Source organism: Colletotrichum aenigma (assembly GCF_013390185.1).
Source record: "Colletotrichum aenigma strain Cg56 chromosome Unknown KSG_Cg56_contig03, whole genome shotgun sequence".
In the NCBI taxonomy this organism is placed as follows: Eukaryota; Fungi; Ascomycota; class Sordariomycetes; order Glomerellales; family Glomerellaceae; genus Colletotrichum; species Colletotrichum aenigma.
The window spans coordinates 1,903,703-1,922,949 of NW_023500909.1; the positions used below are offsets into that span (position 1 = coordinate 1,903,703).

At 54.5% G+C, this 19,247-nt stretch overlaps 7 protein-coding genes across 7 annotated transcripts; 4 read left to right on the forward strand and 3 right to left on the reverse strand.

Moving 5' to 3' along the window:
- Positions 1 to 59: 59 nt before the first annotated feature.
- On the forward strand, positions 60 to 2,873 carry utp13 (putative U3 small nucleolar RNA-associated protein 13; the record flags this gene model as incomplete). The annotated part of the gene is made up of 3 exons (XM_037319746.1): positions 60 to 236; positions 290 to 317; positions 367 to 2,873. The coding sequence occupies 3 exons, from the start codon at positions 60 to 62 to the stop codon at positions 2,871 to 2,873; spliced, it is 2,712 nt and encodes a 903-aa protein (XP_037181993.1).
- Positions 2,874 to 4,004: 1,131 nt separating this feature from the next.
- Positions 4,005 to 5,791, reverse strand: CGCA056_v004492 (uncharacterized protein; the record flags this gene model as incomplete). Its single annotated transcript, XM_037319747.1, has 4 exons — positions 4,005 to 4,287; positions 4,370 to 5,290; positions 5,340 to 5,490; positions 5,539 to 5,791. The coding sequence occupies 4 exons, from the start codon at positions 5,789 to 5,791 to the stop codon at positions 4,005 to 4,007; spliced, it is 1,608 nt and encodes a 535-aa protein (XP_037181994.1).
- A 1,316-nt stretch (positions 5,792 to 7,107) lies between these two features.
- Positions 7,108 to 8,763, forward strand: ubp10 (putative mRNA-splicing protein ubp10; the record flags this gene model as incomplete). Its single annotated transcript, XM_037319748.1, has 1 exon — positions 7,108 to 8,763. One exon carries the CDS (start codon positions 7,108 to 7,110, stop codon positions 8,761 to 8,763), a length of 1,656 nt encoding a protein of 551 aa, XP_037181995.1.
- A 785-nt stretch (positions 8,764 to 9,548) lies between these two features.
- Eif4e2 (Eukaryotic translation initiation factor 4E type 2) lies at positions 9,549 to 10,792 on the reverse strand (the record flags this gene model as incomplete). The annotated part of the gene is made up of 3 exons (XM_037319749.1): positions 9,549 to 9,726; positions 9,780 to 10,622; positions 10,761 to 10,792. The coding sequence occupies 3 exons, from the start codon at positions 10,790 to 10,792 to the stop codon at positions 9,549 to 9,551; spliced, it is 1,053 nt and encodes a 350-aa protein (XP_037181996.1).
- Positions 10,793 to 12,826: 2,034 nt separating this feature from the next.
- Positions 12,827 to 14,764, forward strand: cut9 (Anaphase-promoting complex subunit cut9; the record flags this gene model as incomplete). The annotated part of the gene is made up of 2 exons (XM_037319750.1): positions 12,827 to 12,923; positions 12,993 to 14,764. 2 exons carry the CDS (start codon positions 12,827 to 12,829, stop codon positions 14,762 to 14,764), a joined length of 1,869 nt encoding a protein of 622 aa, XP_037181997.1.
- Positions 14,765 to 15,369: 605 nt separating this feature from the next.
- On the forward strand, positions 15,370 to 15,978 carry CGCA056_v004496 (uncharacterized protein; the record flags this gene model as incomplete). The annotated part of the gene is made up of 1 exon (XM_037319751.1): positions 15,370 to 15,978. The coding sequence occupies one exon, from the start codon at positions 15,370 to 15,372 to the stop codon at positions 15,976 to 15,978; it is 609 nt and encodes a 202-aa protein (XP_037181998.1).
- A 124-nt stretch (positions 15,979 to 16,102) lies between these two features.
- On the reverse strand, positions 16,103 to 18,440 carry AACS (Acetoacetyl-CoA synthetase; the record flags this gene model as incomplete). Its single annotated transcript, XM_037319752.1, has 5 exons — positions 16,103 to 16,261; positions 16,319 to 16,945; positions 16,995 to 17,711; positions 17,761 to 18,276; positions 18,330 to 18,440. 5 exons carry the CDS (start codon positions 18,438 to 18,440, stop codon positions 16,103 to 16,105), a joined length of 2,130 nt encoding a protein of 709 aa, XP_037181999.1.
- Between the last annotated feature and the right edge of the window lie 807 nt (positions 18,441 to 19,247).

A 19,247-nucleotide genomic window follows, 5' to 3' on the forward strand; every position in this document is an offset into this window, starting at 1 on the left:
GACTTTTCGCCCGGGAAATGCTTATCGCGATTGATCGTGTTGCTTCTACAACCAACATCATGGCGAGCAAACAACCGTTCAAGACCACTTTCGAACCGGAAAAGGTCATTCGGCCTATCTTCACCGGAGGCTCTGTTGCATTGGACAATGGCAACAAGATTTTGGCCACGCCCCTTGGGGAGGACGTGATCTTGACCAACCCCTTTAACGGAAAGCATCTTGCAAAGATCGAAGGCGTATGCGCCCCAGACCGTCCTCAATTGACGCGATGCTGACCATGCGCTCCTAGGATGGCGAACAAATCTCGACTTTGACCTGTACGTATGCATACCAGCATCATTGAGCAACCTCTAACGCTGAATCTAGTGACGCCCTCTGGGTCTCACCTCATCATTTGCTCCCGATCTTTGTCCATGAAGATCTACGCTCTGAAGACCACCGAAGACGGAACGATCGAAGCGAAGTTGACTAGATCCCTCAAGCCACACGGTACCCCTGTTGTCGTTCTCGCTGTCGACCGAACCAGCACCCTTCTTGCGACCGGAGGAACGGATGGAGCGATTAAGGTCTGGGACATTGTTGGAGGCTACGTTACCCACACCTTCCGCGGACCAAGTGTTCTCGTGTCCGCTCTTCACTTCTTCGAGGTTGCGGCTCGTTCGAACGATCTTGAAGTCGAGAAGGTTGGCAAAAAGGGAAAGAAGTCGAAGCAGGTCGAGGAGCAGGACGATCACTCTACGACGACAAATTGGCGGTTGGTGTCCGGTAGCCAGGATGGAAAGGTTCGCGTCTGGGATCTCCACAAACGCGCCGCTGTTGCGAACCTCGACTCCCACGTCTCCAACGTCCAAGGCCTGGACTACTCCCCCGAACAGAACGCCATCGTATCGGCAGGCAGAGACAAGACGATCATCTGGTGGGATGCGAGGTCTTGGAAGATCCGGAAGATCGTGCCTTGCCTGGAGCTGATTGAGGCTGTTGGTTTCGTTGACGGCGGTCGTCTGACCTATTCCGCGGGCGCCAAGGGCTGCCTCCGTATTTGGGATACTGACACCGGACGCGAGTTGACAAAGGAACAGCCTGCGAAGGCTGAGGCGGAGGGCATCGTGAGCGCTGTCTCTCACCCGGAGCTTCCTTTTGTGCTGTGCGTACAAGTGGACCATACGCTCGCACTCTACAAGGTGCCCGAGAAGGATGATGTTGAGGGCACCCTGCTCGAACCCTTCAGGCGTATTTCCGGCACCCACGACTCGATCATCGATCTCACTTATCTGCTCCCCGACCGCTCGCTCCTCGCCCTCGCTACAAATGCCGAAGACATCCGCATTGTCTCCGTCAAGGACTCCGACGCCAACGCTACCACAGAAAACTCCACATATTTTGGTCAAGATCTGGCTTTACTCAAGGGACACGATGACATTATTGTTTCCTTGGACGTTGACTGGTCCGGATACTGGGTTGCAACGGGTGCGAAGGACAACACTGCTCGTCTCTGGCGCATCGACCCCGAGAACAACTCTTTCACATGTTATGCTACCTTCACGGGTCACACCGAGTCAATTGGCGCCGTTGCTCTGCCCAAGCAGCCCCCACAGGAGTCATCAGCACAGTTCAAGGATCCCCTGAGCCATCCCCCGCCATTCCTCTTGACTGGCTCTCAAGATCAGACTGTGAAGAAGTGGGATATTCCGAGGGAAGCTCAGCAAGGGAAGAAGGGCGGCCGTGCTGTCTTCACCAGAAAGGCGCACGACAAGGATATCAACGCCATGGATGTCCATCCTTCCGGTCAACTCTTTGCCTCTTCATCTCAAGACAAGATGGTCAAGATTTGGTCGGTAGCTGAGGGTGAAGTCCAGGGTATTCTGCGCGGCCACCGCAGAGGTGTGTGGTCCATCAAGTTTGCTCCTGCCCAGTGCCCCGCCATTCAGGGAGACGAGGGCCAGGTTGCTGGTAAGGGTGTTGTCTTGACGGGTAGTGCCGACAAGACGGTGAAGCTCTGGAGTTTGACCAACTACACCTGTATCAGGACATTTGAGGGTCATTCCAACAGTGTTTTGAAGGTTGTCTGGCTGAACATGCCGAAGCCCGAGGGCAAGGGCAAGAAGCAGCTCCAGTTCGCCAGTGCGGGTAGCGACGGTCTGGTCAAGGTCTGGGATGCCAACTCAGGCGAAGCCGAGGCAACGCTTGACAATCACGAGGACCGTATCTGGGCCTTGGCCGTCAACTCCAGTGATAACACGATTGTTTCCGGTGACGGTGACTCCATCGTCACTTTCTGGAAGGACACCACTGCTGAGTCCCAGGCCGCCGCTACAGAAGCCGCTCAGAAGCTGGTCGAGCAGGAGCAGGAGCTCGAGAACCACATCCATGCCGGTTCTTACCGTGATGCTATCGTTCTTGCCCTCCAGCTGAACCACCCCGGCCGCCTGCTGAGCCTGTTCACCTCGGTCGTGAACTCTGCCACACCCGAGCAGGGCAGTCTCTGTGGCCTGAAGGCGGTCGATAAGGTCCTTGCTACGCTCTCCGACGAGCAGATCTTTACCCTTCTCCTGAGGTTGCGTGACTGGAACACGAACGCCAGGACAGCTGCTGTTGCTCAGCGTATCCTATGGGCTTTGGTGCGCAGCTACCCTGCGTCCAAGTTCTCTAACCTGTCAGTAAAGGGGGCTCGCGGACAGAAGAGCTTGAAGGAGGTGCTTAACGCCCTCAAGGTATACACGGAGCGACACTACAGGAGGATGGACGAGCTTGTGGACGAGAGTTATCTGGTGGAATATACCCTGCGGGAGATGGACAGTCTCGCGCCCGCGATAGATGATGCTGCCATGGAGGACGTTATGGATATAGAGAGAGATACCATTATGGCATCCTGATCAGGTGTAGTAATATTGGGAATTTGAATTTTAGACTCACCTTCGATTGGTACATGTGTGCATGAATGAACAGGTTTGACGGGAATTGGGACTGTGCTTCACAGCCTTCACTAATTCGTTACAGAAACTCTTTACTAATTCTCCGGTCAACGTCGAATGATATCTTCACCCGACACCTTCGAGTGCTATATCTACAAGGGCTTCCCTTCGAAGTTTTTGTTGAATTGTATGGGCCTTGCCAGATGATCTCTTCATATGATAATCGGCAGTATTGAATCTACATAGTCGTCGGGCTAATATGGTATGCCTGCTGAAAATGAAACTGATGCAATTGCTTTCACCCAAATCTTCGCTAACCGAGTATCCGTGAGTGCATACCAGCCAGCATATGCCCATCTCAAAAGAAGTTCTAATAAATTTCAGAAGGACATGTGTGAGAGCTAGGAATCCGAGAACAAGGATAGTATTTCCAGATAACGAGGTTTACCCATAGTAGCCTCTTTGAAATCTGATCTTGCTAGCCTTACATGCTATGTCACCAATTCGGGCCCACTCTCTTGGCTTCTAATATACGTAGGCGCACCTTTTCCCTCTCTTCAAAACGACTCATCTTATAGTACAGATCAGCGAGATCTTCGAGGCTAATTATGAAATCAGGATGGGTTTCTCCAAGTATCCTACTTTCAGCTTCTACGATCTCCAATAATAGTTGCTCGGCCTGGTCGTAATTTCCCTGTTTCTCATATATTCTTGAAAGTGTCGCTATGCGGATGAGAGTGGTAGGGTGTTCCTCGCCCCTTATTCTTTTCGTGAGCTCTACAATTCTCGTGCATAGCTCTTCCGCCTCTCTCAATCGACCAGTATGCTGGTACACGTACACAACTTCTTCGGCAGCCCGTAGCGTACTAGGGTGCTTTTCCCCCAGTGTCTCCTTTCTTTTTGTCCAAACCTCTAAGCAAAGCGGCTCTGCCTCCTCATAGCGTCCCATACGATTAAGAGCAAGCGCTGTCATCCTTTTGTCTGTCAAAATTACATCTGTGTCTTCTGGCCGCACTCTTTGGTCAACTTCTAACACCTTGAATGCTACTTTAAGCGCTTCTTCCCGCAGATCCATGTTGAGATATAGGTTTGTCAAACAGCATATAGCATTTGTCGTGTCTTTGTCCTCTGGTCCATAAAGTTTGATGTGCAAGTCCACAGAACGGAGATGAAATAACTTCGATGTTTGGTATTGCCCTCGAACTCGAAAGCATTCGGCAACTTCAAGTGAAAGCCAGGCGTCCTCTTTAAGTGGATACTTTCTAACGGCTTCTGCGCATTCCAAAACAGCGAGTGCATGCGGGAGTAGTTGGAGAAATACCACTTGGTTCTCGTGTTTTCCCATTGGAAACGCGTAGTACACCATTCTGAGAGCCTTTGCCGCAAATTCAGACATTGCGCTCCTGTCAGCAAGTTGTTTTCGAGTGACAAGTTGCACCAGTCTATGCATGTCGAACAAGTCGTCACCAGCCTTGGAGATGTAGGAAAACGCCTGGAGAATCCCTAGAGCTTGGGTGACTTCCAAATCAGTATCGATTTGAAAATCGTTTTCGGAATCTCCAGCCAGCCGTAGCGTTTCATGGCAGTAGTCCCAGACAAATTGCTTTGGAATACCCTGACGGTCAAAGGAGCTCATCAAATACAACACGTTGCTTGCCATAGGTTTCTGTCGTTCAATGTGCTCAAAAGAGATGGCCCAGGTGGCTGTCAATGCATGCGGTGTCTCGGTGTCTCGTCCGACAGCCTCAAATGGCTCGCTAAGGCGGTCGACCATACTGGAGTCGCTCTTGTCCAGGAGCCCGACATATGCCTTGATAGATGTAGAGTTCTCAAGAATAAAAGATGCTGCCTGCGCAAGAGCTAGGGGTAGATGTTCAAGACGTGATGATAGAAGCGACGCTTCTGCAGGCGCCACATTCTCATCTTCAAGCAGTGTGCGCAGCAGCTGGGTAGTTTCTGCCTCGGTCATCCTTTGCACCTCGATGGGCGGCTTTCCACGGGTAAGCTTAAGCCCTGCCTGCTTGTTCCTTGTGGTGATCAGGACCGATCCATGGGAACATTCGGGTATAGAATGTCCTAAGCTGGTTGTTCGACGACCGGCTTGAGCGGTGAGGTTTGTGGGGAAGAAGACCTCCGTATCGTCGGCATTGTCAATTACGAGGAGCCATTGACCTCGCCGCTTGTCCTCTAGCCATCTCTTGACGAGTGATAAGATGTCGACCTCTTTGTCCTCGTGCCCAGGAATTTCGCATTCCCGAGCAATATCGCTGAACGCCTTCTGGAATCGTTCGACATTACTCGCATGGATCCAAAAGACGGAAGCATCTGGATATCTCTCTTTGAACCAATAACAGTAGGCCAAAGCGATTTGTGTTTTTCTGCAGCACTTAGCACGTAGATATGAAGATGAGCGGGAGGGTTGTATACCCGACTCCACCGAGGCCATGCAGAGCCACTCTGGAGCGCGGCTTGCTGCCAGGGCGATGGTAAGTATCGCTGTGACCAAAAAGATCTTTCACCCGCTCGAGGATTTCTGAGCGGCCAACAAAATCCGGATTCTCATTGTAGGGGACAATGACTATCAATCGATCAGTGGAATGTCCTATAGAGTCACGCAGCTACTCACATGCTGGAGGTGGCGCCTCTATGGTATGAGAGACATATGTCGTTGCTGTTGATGCTGTTGGTGCTGTAGCGAAGTACATGTTGAGAACGGCCTTGGTTGCGGAAGCAGCCGCCACAGCTGCAAAGCCCTGCCAGTTTTTGTTCTTGTGACTGTCGGCATAGTCGCAGACTGACTTCACAATTATGCAGGGGATCTCGTCCCATACGCCGGCGCCTTCCATCTCGAACGCAATTATACCGTGCTGCTGCGCCATCATGTCTCGATGTTCTGCGGACTTCATAACGGTATCTCCCAAGCCCACAGTACCGACAAATACTTGTGGTGGTGATTTGAATATGTCTGAGGTCGTCTCTGATCCGCGCTCCCGTTGGTTTTGGCCGCTGAGACGCCTTCTGAGCACGTGGTATTCCGGATCACACTGCAAAACCGCACAGGACGTTTTGATTGCTTCATCGCAAACAGTATCCTCGCTGCAACTGCAGTCTGGATTGTGCTGGTGTCTGTGAGGATAGTCCGCCCGGAAGAGGACATCTGTCTCGGTGCCAGGATGGAGGTACTTCGACCAATAGCCATTTTCTACGGTCTTCCGCTGGATTTGTTCCAACATGCTAGGAACTTGACTGCGTAGTTCGTCGCGCCCAAAATCCGTCTTCAGATGATTAAGGAATGACCGAATTTCCTTAACGGGCATCCCTAATACATCACTAGCGGTGTTTTTGTGGGCGAATTTGGAGGGATATTGCCGGCCGTAGTCGTACTGAACGACGTTCTCGCTGATGATCACATGTCCAAGTAGAATCTCGACATCGTGGCTCGGATTGGGCACTCCGCCGCAAATACCGCAAAGAAGCGCCAAGTTTCGTCGAAAGCCAGCGCAACGGCATCAAATTCGATGGGAAGGGCACATATTAGCGCCACATTGAAGTCTTCACGGCGACTTGGCCGCAGGCTCGCCATTTTCGATCGTCGTCAGTTGCTTCAAGATGCCATGAATCCGCCGTATGCTGCGAATGAAGAAGAGCGAAATATTCTCGAGAGATGCCCGGGGGGAGAGAACAAGCAGGCTCCGGAATGAGGGAGCCTATTATATTCCCCCGCTCACTATAGATCAGGCTGCGCTCCTGCTGCATCTCGAACCTCTCCATGTTATTGGACCAGCGACCACAACGCCCGCATGCGCCACTCAGCTGCATGACCTACTGGCATCACTTGCTCCTCTTCCAGCCCAAGTCGACCGCATGGACGTGGAAACGAATCTCTGACGTGATGCCATTGCTAGGCCATATTCTGACAAGGAGGTGTCAATTTGAGTTGAGTGAGATCTTGATGATATGGGAAGAAAAGTTCCCTTGCCCCCTGACACATCAAGGTAGGGAACACGGAAGCTCTGGGCGTGGTTGCAAAAGTGGGGCGTGAACATATCACCCGAGAGACGGGCGACTTTTTCGAGCCTGGAAAGAATGGGGGCGCATCGTTGACCCATCCGCGCCTTGTCCCAGCGTCACATACACTGCCTGCGAAAACTGCCAACCACAGTCCCGACACCCTCATATACCCCCACAAAGCAGCATGTCTTACAGGAAACGTCACGCAGAAGAGGCTCTCGACGAGATCGCAGGCATTGCCTCGCCTGCCTCGAAACGCTCGAGAACAGTCGACTCCCTAGTATCCAACGACTCAATCGAGCAAAACGGGCACGTCGCAGAGAGGGAGGAGGCAGCAACACCGACAGACGGCAATGCAGAGTCGGAAAGGAGGCAAGATGATGGTGACGATGAAAGCGACCTGGACGACGAGGCACCCATACAAGCCCCCATCCGCCAATCCGCCCCGACAGACGGCTACGACGACCTCTACCTCGACACGATAGACCGTAACGTTCTCGACTTCGACTTCGAGAAGCTCTGCTCCGTCAGCTTATCCAATATCAACGTCTACGCCTGCCTCGTATGCGGCCGTTACTACCAGGGCCGCGGGCCCAAGTCGCACGCCTACTTCCACGCCCTCGACGAGAACCACCACGTCTTCATCAACATGCAGACGCAAAAGGTCTACGTCCTGCCCGAGGGCTACGAAGTCAAGTCCAAGTCGCTCGACGACATCAAGTTCGTCTCGGACCCGCGATATACCAAGCAGGAAGTCGCCGCGCTCGACCGCACGCCGCTGCGCGCGTCCTTCACGCTGGCCGGCAAGGAATACGCACCTGGGTTCGTGGGCATGAACAACCTGAAGGAGAACGACTACCTCAACGTCATCGTGCAAGCGCTATCACACGTCGCGCCGTTGCGCAACTTTTGTTTGCTGGAAGACCTGTCATCACGCTCTGAGCTGGCGAAGCGCTTTGGAATCCTCGTACGCAAGATCTGGAACCCGCGCGCGTTCAAGGCCCATGTCTCCCCTCACGAGCTGCTCCAAGAGATCTCCCTCCTCTCGAGCAAGCGCTTTACTTTGACAGCACAATCAGACCCCGTCGAGTTCCTCTCATGGTTCCTCAACAACCTGCACCTCGGACTTGGCGGCTCCAAGACCAAGCCAGGCAGCTCCGTTGTGCAGCGCATTTTCCAAGGCAAGCTCAAGGTCGAGTCGCAAGCCATCACCGCGCGCGCCGACGCCGGTGACCGACTGCGCTTCGAGGACGCGGCAGTGTCAGTAACATCAACACGCTTCATGTTCCTGACCCTCGACCTCCCCGCCGCGCCTCTCTTCCAGGACGAATTGGAAAAGAACATCATCCCCCAGGTCCCTCTCACCACCATCCTCTCAAAATACGACGGCATCCAGGCCCAGGAGCACCTGGCCCAACGCAAGCGGTACCGCCTCCTTCACCCCTTACCACCCTACCTCGTCTTCCACGTCAAGCGCTTCAGCCAGAACAAGTTCGTCTCGGAGCGCAACCCGACCATCGTCACCTTCGACCCCAACGGCCTCGACGTCAGCCCGTACGTCGAGCCGAACCCAGGCGAGTGGCCGCCCGGCGAGCCCATCATCTACGACCTTGTCGCCAACGTCGTGCACGAGGCCGTCCGCGCGAAGGAGGACGTCGCGGACAGCGGGGAGGAGCGCAAGACGTGGAAGGTGCAGCTGCGGGATAAGGGCCGCGACGAGTGGGTTTCTTGCCAGGATCTGTTTGTGGAGAAGGTGCAGAGTGAGCTGTTGTACCTCGGCGAGACGTATCTGCAGGTCTGGGAGAGGAGGCGGACGCCAAAGGGCAAGGGCAGAGCGTAGGATTCCATACTAGATTGTGTATGAAGTTAAAATGAAGAAACAACGCGGAAGAGAGAGTACGCGTTTTTAGAATCTGTACTTTTTCCGCAGCGCAAGGAGCTTGGAGTGTATCGTTAGTAGGTATGTTGCTGTGACACTTGAACATTCACAGCAAAACGGCGAGTGCCAAAAATCGTTTGACGCTCATTTCGTAGTCATTGAAACTATCCGGTCCAGGCCCTTCCGAACCGCGCAGCCAGCTCATGCCGGTGCTTGCGCCCGAGACAGCAGTAGTGTACACCTCCCAAAGATGATAAGATGGGTTTAGCCAATCCCCCAAATAACCGCTAGTGTGCAATCCATAAAACAACGTGACCGCTAAACGTTGACCGCTGCCCATTTTTTGCGCCCCTTGAATCGTATCGTTTCCCCCGTCTCCGAGGTTCGACAATAAACTCGAGAAGCACTTTCGTTCCCCCCTAGCCTGCTATGTTGGATAAAAAAAGAACAGCAGTCATCATGCCCTCTTTCGACCTGTCCTCGCTTTCCCTTCGTCTCCTCATCCCTTCTTCTCCACTCGGTATCCCTATCCCAACAAGGTGTTGTTTTCGTCGGACTTTCGACCCGAATGCTATGAAGACCCGGAAAACGGAATCTGATAGTGTACAAATAAACATCAAAGATGGCTTGGAAAAAAAATGCAAGAAAGGATTTGAACTCGTGCCGGCGTTTCCCCCAGCATGATGCCCGTTGGAGAGGGTTGAGAGGGCATGTGTCGGGGTTCTTGGGAGGTGTGTGTTGGTGGCTCAGGAAGTGGGCTGCTTCTGCTCTTCGTTGGACTGCTTCATGGTGTTGGATCGCTTGTCGTGCTGCTTCTCGCGGCGCGACTCCTCGATGGCTGCCCTGTGCTGGATGCTCTCGTCGTGGGACTTGAACTCGAAAATCGTGTTGGGAGGGCACTTGAGGTAGCTCTTCCACGTCTCACTGTTATCATGTTAGTGACCATCATTCAGCGGGGCCGACGCAGGTCCACTTACCGAATTCTCAGCACACGTCCACCGGTCGAGCGCGTCCAGATGCTGATGATGTCCTCGCCGTTGCGGACGCTAACCACACCTCCACAAATCTCGTCACTGCAGTCGGTGAAAGCCTCGCCAAGCAGCGCAAACACGGTGTCCTCCCAGTACCGGTCAACGATGCCCTTCTTCAAGCGCAGCACCCACTTGCCACCGCTCCTGTTCTCGTCATCCTCCCAGATGGGACGGACACCCCTCTTGAAAAAGTGGTATTCCCAGCCCACCGACAGCTCCGAAGGTCGCTTGAGGTGCGGATAGCCAACCCAGAACTCCTCCACGCTGTTACAGTGGATCATGGGAGTCAGTGACTTGGCGTACTCCTGGTACGGCTGGCCCTTTGGCTGGGGCGGCCGACACCACGTCACCCACTCGTACTTGAGCTGATGGAAGCGAAGGGTCTCAGATGATGTCCGAGTCGAGGCTGGTTGCGAGCCCACCGCCTTCTTCCCCGCCGCATTCTCGGCGATGGAGGCCATGGACGGCTTACCCAAGGGATCATGCGACGACGCGCCGACAGCCTTGGCGCCAATCTTGCCCATAGCCATGTCGAAAGGGTTGCCGGGGGATTTCGGCGTCTTCGCAGACCCGAAGGAAGCGAAAGCGCCGGAGCCCAGGCCGAAGGCGTTGGAGGCAGTCGGAGAAGCCATGCCGCCGGGGGTCGTTACGCTGTTGAAGGGATTTGATTTGCCGCCGTGTGAGGACGAGTCGCCGCCGAATCGTTTGGCGAAGGAGCCGTTACGGTTGGCGTCACCGCCCGGTGCGGGACTGCCATTGCCCGATGTCGAGAGGGAAAGCTTGCCTGAGCTGCACGCGGGTCGCAATGTCAGCGATCTGGAGTATGCACAGCGCAGCGACCGGGGTGGCATCAAAATAGAAAGTGCATATCGAGGTCGACCGTGAAGGGGGAAAAAAGAGGCAACTGCACTAGTACCGTGTACTTACTTTGTGCGGCGGGTCCATAGGTTGTTATCCATGGAGACTGCTTTCGAAGACTTTTCTAGATGAAAAACACTTCTATCGGAAATTCGATCCCTCAAAAACTTCAAGGGCGGCGGCACCTCGGTTTACAATTCTGGTCGCAGTTGTGGCGGCTGGGACAGACGGATGAAAATAGGATGCGATGGTGGTCGGGATGGGCGGCGGCGGCGGGCGGGCGAGCGGGCGGGTGGTTGAGAGGAGGGCCTGCAGGGGCAGTTTCGCGGCGGGAGGACAGCACTGGAGACTCGAAGGTGGGAGAGAAACGAGCGAGCTTCGATTGGAAAGAGGCCGGGTCAGTGTAGGTAGGGTAGGTAGGTAGTATTCGAGGCAGAGGCGGAGCAAAGATGGATGACGGGGTGTTTGTTGGTATCTCGTGCAGGTGTAGTATTCTGGGGGTATTACAGACGGTGGAGGAAAATGCGAGATCGGTAAGGTGTGTGTTTTGGAGCGATGTTTGTGAGACGAAGAGGAGGGCGAATTATCAACTGATGGAGAACAATGAACAGCTTGAAGAGAAAAAAAAATCATAATGGGGCATCAGTGTCCATCCTTTCTTGACCTTAGTCGTCACCTTGCTATCGATGGCGGATAGAGCGATAGCGCCTCGCTTGGCTCACCCCTGATGACTCCACCACTGGCCTTTGGGCCAATCAGGAGTCGCGATGGAGGAGGCGGGCAAGCTGGAACGGCGCACCACAGTGAGGTCACAGCGAGTCCCGTCCCCTGGGGCCCGGGGCTGGAGACGCCCATGCCGCCCGCCAACCATTGCGTTGGGCGCGACAGCACAGCTTTTTGACCTGGAAGCCCGACGGGTCTTGGTCTTCTCAGGGTGCCTTAAGGTAGGTGCAGTCTGCTGTCTGCTGTCTATTTTTCGCCATCTGCATTTATCGGATTGGCGTCCGGCGCTGTCCTCCTATGCGCATACTTTTTACCTAACACGAGCTTGGAGCTTCCCCGTCCTGCTGTTGGCATTATGTAGTGGGTGCTGCTGCCGCAGTCAATCCACACCGTCCATTACGTGCAGTTACTCACTTATCTGTCTCTTTCCAATGGAAAAGGTACTCCGTCGGCACATGGGAGGTATCCATCAGACCATTCGGCTCGTCGTTATGCGGCCAAAGTGTCAGATGCGTCTGCAACAGCACTTGAGATGGCCCCAAGTCGTTGTCCTGTCTGTCAGAGGCCAGGTCCAACGGTCGGATGGGGACTCGAGATGCATGGCCTGAAACACATGCCACCACCACGAAAAGCTACCTAGCAGGGTCGAATGCCTTCCCAGAGTCATGACATGCTGCATACAGCCCATGCCTGAAGAGAGCGCGAGCATCGGCGCCGGAGGCTGACAGATCAGGGACACTAACCTCAAGCTTTCTCGAGGCTGGGCGCAGCGGCAGGTGCTTTGCGGATATTTTCAGTGTCTAAGCACACGCCAGCCAGCCAGCCCTAGAATAGAAGAAGTCATTGCGACAGGCGTGCGTCCGTTGCGTTCCTTACCTTAAACCGAGCCACGGTGACCTCGGCTGCCCGGTTCATCCCACCTCGACGTGGCTACCGCTTTCTCGAACGCCATATTCAATGCAATAAGATCACCGTCTGCCTGATGGATAACGGCGAACATGGTGCAACGCGAAACATCAGTGAAGAAAGCCACCAGATAGAGGGGAGGGCAGGTACTTGACCACTTCGCGCCCACGTGGTGTGCCTGGGAAAAACGTCGTCTGGTTGGCTTACCCCGCCATTTACTGGATCCACACCCCTGGGCAGCAACTGTGCACAGTGCATCCACGTCCTGGTCCCTCCATCCCCGGCGCGTCATCCAAAGAAAAGAAAGCCCAGGTCCACGACACGCCAGACCGCGCTTACCTCACCACCGCAATTCGCGACACCTCTGATCGGCATCCCAACGGTCCAACGTCGACCTCACCGAGCCCACCGCCCCTCTCCGCCGCTGTCTCTCGGTCATGCTCCCGAATTAGCCATCCCGATTGTCTTTTCGGGTCCCCTGGCTTGAACCGCGTTGCCTCGTGACCATGGAAAAGTTCCTTCGGGAATGGAGGCAGGATGCCCTAAACAAAGCCCAATACGACTCCGCCATCTTTATCGGCGACAAGTTGCTGGCCCTGACCAGTACGTTAGCCCTTAGCTCTTGATTCAATGTCTTCCATGCGAGCTTTTCTGACTCTTTTCTACCACCAGATGACGAGAAGGACGCCTTTTGGTTGGCCCAAGTACACTTCGCAACTGGCAATTACACCCGTGCGCAGACCTTTCTCGCCAAACAAGACCTTGTTTCCCGCAACGTCTCCTGTCGATACCTAGCTGCACACTGCTTAGTCAAGCAATCGAGGTTCGAGGAGGCATTGTCTGTACTCGGCGACCGAAACCCAACCCATCTCATCTCAAATGCGAGTAACAAGCGAAAGGCACAGAACACGGCCCCCTTGGGCAGGGCCATAGGGGCTCATGCGAAGGGCAGCTCCAGAGACAGACAGCTTCGCGAAGACGCAGAGGAAGAGGCCACAAACCGGAAATATGAAGCCGCCATGTGCTATCTCCGAGGCATTTGTTACGCCAAGCAAAACGCCTTCGACCGGGCAAAGGAGTGCTACAAGGATGCGGTCAAGATAGACGTTCAGTGCTTTGAGGCCTTCCAGCAGCTCATGAACAACTCTCTACTGTCTCCTGACGAGGAGTGGCAGTTCCTCGAGTCACTCGACTTCGATTCCATCAGCGTCTCTGGCGATGTATCTTCGTCACAGGAAGCCGCAGAATTCACCAAGATGCTCTACACAACACGGCTGTCCAAATACAGAGAGCCTTCAGCGTTCACCGCGGCATGCGACACGCTGTCGACACACTACCACCTGGCTGATAACCCCGATCTACTGCTCGCCAAAGCCGACCTGCTCTTCACACAATGTCGTTACCGCGACGCTCTCGCCATCACCGACTCCATCCTGCAGGATGACAAGTACAACTTCAGCATCCACCCACTACACTTGGCTTGCTTATACCAACTCAAGATGAAGAATGCATTGTTTCTGATTTCCCACGACCTCGCAGATACCCACCCAGAAGAGCCTTGTTCCTGGCTGGCTGTGGGCATATACTATTTTTCTATTGACAAAATCGCCGAAGCCAGGCGATACTTCAGCAAAGCTAGCATGATGGACGCACATTTTGGACCGGCATGGATTGGTTTTGCTCACACCTTTGCGGCCGAGGGAGAGCATGATCAGGCCATCTCGGCATACTCAACAGCTGCGAGGTTGTTCATGGGTACTCATCTCCCACAAGTCTTCCTCGGCATGCAGAACCACGCTCTCAACAACATGACACTAGCAGAAGAGTTCCTAAAGACGGCGTATGGATTATGCAAGACGGATCCACTGTTGCTCAACGAGATGGGCATCGTCAAATACCACCAGGATAAGCCGCAGGAGGCTGTCCAATTCTTCAGAGCAGCCCTCAAGATCGCAGCAGAAATTGATTCTGACCCTCAAGCATGGCTGTCGCCGAGAACAAACTTAGCACATGCATATCGCCGTTTGCGCCTTTGGAAAGAGGCCCACGTGGAATTCGACGAGGTTCTACGCCAGGGAGGCAAGGACCCAGCCATTTTCTGTGCGAAGGGCCTCATCTACCTTGAAGAAGGCCGTCCTGAAAAGGCGGTCATCCCATTACACGAGGCGCTCGCCATCAACCCGCAAGACGGCATCGCTACGGAGCTACTTAGCAAGGCTCTAGAAGAAACGTCAATCATCGACGTGGCAGATGGCGACGACCTAGAAGCTTTCGAAAACGAACTGGATATAGTGAAGGCTGCAGGTCGAGATCGCCTAGCACAGCGAGCGGGCAGAAGACGCGATGCGAAAGGAAAAGCAAAGGTCAGCAGAGCGAGGGCGATGCTGATGGACGACGATGACGAAAAGGGCGAGAGCATGATGGAGATGACTGATGACGACTAAGCATCACCAAGCCACCATGATATTATTTGGATGGCGCGAAACCACACGGCGTCTGCTACAGGATTAGAGCATACATGGCGTATCATCAAATGAGCCCAAAGTGTGCAGTACAGATAACGCTTAATGACAAACTTAACAACTCAATGATCGCGATGCAAGTGAAAGGCGGGAGCTAGGTGATGCGGCTGTTGGCCCACGCGAATGCTAGTGCATTCTTCGTCGCTTAACCGATTAGTACAACTGCTCCGAATTGTCCGTCGAACGCCCGCTGTTCGCATTCGGAGTCGCTAGAGCGGATTTTCTGGGGTTAGGACGCGGACAAATAAGCCGGGCTGACATGTTCGGGGGAATTGGTGTCTCGACCGCCGACTGCACCCCGTGAGCTGAACGGCACCAACTGAATACGGAGAAGTCGGTCGGTGGCACGATAGGGATAACATATAAAGAGGCGGCCCGCCAAGCCATTCGGAGATTCAATGCTGGGTCTTGGACATTACAGTCTCTAATCGACATCGTAGCAAGCTCCCAACAATTGTACCAAAGTCCCATTTTCTAGAGATTCCCTTTCCTCCCACATCCTAATCCAGAACGTTTACGAAGGAATCATGTCCCGCTACTTCCCGCACACGGCTTACGCAGAAGACCAGCCCCTCTCCCACACGATTCTGGGCGTTCATGTCCTCACCCGGGGCTACACGACCGGCGCGGTAGTGGGTCTCGGCGCCGCGTCCGCCGGCAGCCTTTACTCCCGCTTCCGCCGCATTGCCAAACCCGTCACTACCACAGCATCGCCATCAGCAGCAGCAGCAGCAGCAGCGTCTACTACACTGCAGAAAGGTCTGCCGCGTCTCCTCCGCAAGACGGGCACAGCCTCCGCCGTCGGCCTGGGGCTCATGGGCCTGGCCCTCACAGGGAGGATGCAAGGGCGCGAAGACATTGAGTGGCGCGACCGCGCGTGGAGATTGCTCGAGAACCCTGGGCAGTTGGAGACGGACGACTGGACGTATGGAGGTGCCACGGCGGGGGTTGTCGCGCTTGGGGCGTGGCGGCTGGCGGGAGCCAAGGGAGTCGGCGGGCTGAGGGCGGCTGCTGGTGCGGCTGGGTTGGGAAGCGTCGCGGGTACGGTTGGATACATGGTCTGGAGGTACGGAATGCACGCTGGCAAGTTTCCGGAGTATGTTCCGGCTGAGAAGGTTGAGTTCGGGAGGGTATGAGGGAGCGTTGCGTTAGGGGAAAAGGGGGAGGTCAAAGAAAGTTTATGGAGAGGTCTACTACGCCGGTAAATTCTTTCTAGTCTAGAAAATAATACCCATCTTTCCTTCTGTTTAACAAAACATCTTACAACTTCTCCTTTCCGGCGATAACCTCCTCTACCTTTGCGAACTGATAGTAGAAGTCTAGGCTCTGGGGGTTCAAGAGGGTGCCGCTGGGCTTGACGTGTGAGCCAGACACGATCTGCTTCACGGGCAGTTCGACCTTTTTCAGGTTCACTGTTGTCTGTATGATCGTCAGTTTTCATCCCTTTTGCACTCGAACGTTGCATTCAGAACTTACCGGAATCTCAGGCGTCTCAAAGACGTATTTCGGCACATGCCTCTTGGTCAGCTCCCTCCTGATCGCATCCTTAACCTCGCCCACCAGCTTCTTATCAAACTTCTCCCCGGGACGCATCATCAAGAATAGCATGACGCTCTCATCGTCGTCGCTGGGCCTCCTCTGTCCGACACATAGACTGTCCACCACCTTGTTCGAGAAGTTGCGCTCGATGACGGCGTAAATCTCGGCGCTCCCGAAGCGAATGCCGCTTGGGTTCAGCACGCCATCTGCACGGCCAAGGAACGCGATGTTGCCCGTCTTGGGGTGCACCTGGCAGAAGTCTCCGTGGGCCCAGACGTGGTCGAAGCGGGCAAAGTAGGCGGAGTGGTATTTCGTCCCCGGTGGCGCGGAAGAGAAGCTAGAGGCGGACGAGGAGGGGGAGGTCGAGTCGCCCCAGAGGAAGCAGGGGATGTTGGGGAAGGCGGCTGTGGCGACGAGTTCGCCTGGCTCCCCGTGTGGGACGGGTTTGCCGGGACCGTTGGGAAGCTGGGCATCGAAGATCTCGATGGGGACGCCGAGCGATGGGCCTTGTGTGCCGCCGACGTAGACAGGTGTCAACGGGTTTTCCATGCCAAAGCAGCCAGCCTGTTTTCAGTTAAGATGGGAGCATATGGGTGTTCTGAATGCAGCTTACAATGTCGGTACCACCTGAGATGTTGGCCAGGTGGACATGCTTCGGGAAGCCGGCGTCGTAGAACCATTCAAATAACTGATTGGAAAGGACCATGCCTGTGCTCGTCACGATGCGCAGCGCGCTCAGGTCAGTGACCTCCCGCGGGCTTATTTTGTTCTTTGCAACTTCAAACATCCACCTGGGGCTGATTCCAAGCTTTGTCACGCGCTGCTCTCCGAGAATGCGAATGAATGATGTAAGATCCGGCACGAATGGCGAGCCGTCGTACATGACTACACGGGCACCGTTGAGAAGAGCCGCGACGTTGGCCAGGTACATGATCCAGCCGGTCGTGGTATACTGCAGACATACCGATTCCGAGGACATGGACTCGTGTAAGCGACCTTCCTTAACGATGTTAAGTATGACGCCGCCGACGGTGTGCACGATCGCCTTTGGGATACCTGTGGTACCCGAGGAGTAGTAAATGAGAAAGGGGGCGTGGAAGGGGATTCGGACGAATTCCGGGGGCTGAGAAGAGCTCGCGGACTTGAAGAAGTCGTCCCAAAGCTCCGTCTTGGGGATAGATGAGACGTCGTAAGGTTTGGCGAAACGGGGGATGGAAACGAGGCCGGCGAATGACGGGCATGACTTCATCCCGGAGACCGTCTCGGCCATCTTTTCCCGGAGATCGACGGTTTTGCCGTTGTATACCGTGGCATCGTCAAAGAAAATGAACTACGCGAAAGTCAGCAAAGAAACAGGCAGAGTGGGACGTAATCCTCACCTTGGGGTCAACCTGCGTGGTCCGCTGCAGGATGCCTTTGACACCCATATCCGTCGATGAACTGCTAAAGATGGCACCTAGCCAAGTAGCAGCCGTGAAGACCAGTAGCGTCTCGATAGAATTAGCTCCGACAAGAACAATTCGGTCGCCCTCCTTGACCCCTCGCGCCTTCATGGCAGCAGCCAGGCGCCCTGCATCCCTGCGGAAATCACCCCAGCTGAGATTTCGGACGTCGCCTGTGTTGCCCTCCCGGACCTCGGTCACGGCGTGCTTCTCATCTTCCTTGCCTACAACCCCGTGGTGGTCGGGCGCGTCTGTAGGGCCGCGGGAGTAGAGAATGTTCTCGGCCCAATTGAGACGAACGCCGGGAAACCACTTGGGAATGGCGTCTATGGGGAGAGACTCATCGACGACCGAAGTTGGTCGTCCCTCGTAGATGAGGTTGGCGTAGTTGAAGAGATGGCCGTAGAATTTGGAGCGGTGCGCGACCGTCCAGTTGTGAAGGTCATCGAACGTCTGTTACTGTGTAAGTCGAGAATACCACGATGCAAGGGGTCAGAGGCAAGGACCTTGAGCTTGAGTCCGAAATGGATGTTGACGGATTCCAAGAATTGGTACATCTCCGTACCCTTGGGGTCGGGGTGCTCCCAGAGCTTACGCGGTAACTCATCGGTGGCCATGACGTAGACTGGAGTTACCGAATGAGAAATGTGGCAGATTCACCAAGCTGGAGGGTTCAGCTGCCTTTGTGCTTTGAGATGAGAGACTGAGATGAAGGGGGCAGCTCTAATGAGACTGTGTGAGGAGAGGTTGGGAGTTTGGGGTAATAGCTGCTTTTTGGGTGACGGCGCTTCCCCAACGCCCTGTTGGCTTGCCTCGGTCTACACCACCGGGAGTGCGGGGTTGGCGGACGGCCCGAGCCAACGAGCCGAGAGGGGCTTTCCGGGCCGGTCGATCACGGCCCCATTCTGTCAGCCGGGGGCGAACGACAAAAGTTGAGTTGGATTTTTTGTTTAAGGAGTTATCATAGTTTCAATTCAAACACTGGTCATTGACTCCGTTTGCTTCATACGGAATGACATTACGAAGTGCCTGGGCAAACCGACTGCACATCGATCAATGTGGGATCAAGCCATTGGATGCCGGCGCGACATTCCAATGGACAAGTCTGAAGCTGCAATATCACGTTTGGACCATCATACTCATTTCTCAATGTGCGGTGTCGAAATAATTTTGGTTCATATGCGCAAATTCTCTTCGATGGCTACACCGAACAATTTGTCTCAGACGGTACAAAGAGGGTGGAATCGAAATTCACCACAACTCATGTGAGGCACTGCCTCAACCTGCAATCATCCGCAAATCTTCCAGCCTTGCCAACTATCAATAAAACCATCATGATGTGATCATACCGATTGCTGCGGACCCGAATGGACTCTTCTGTGTTGTCTAGATGATCCCAGGAAGCTGTCAGCGTTGGGAAATCT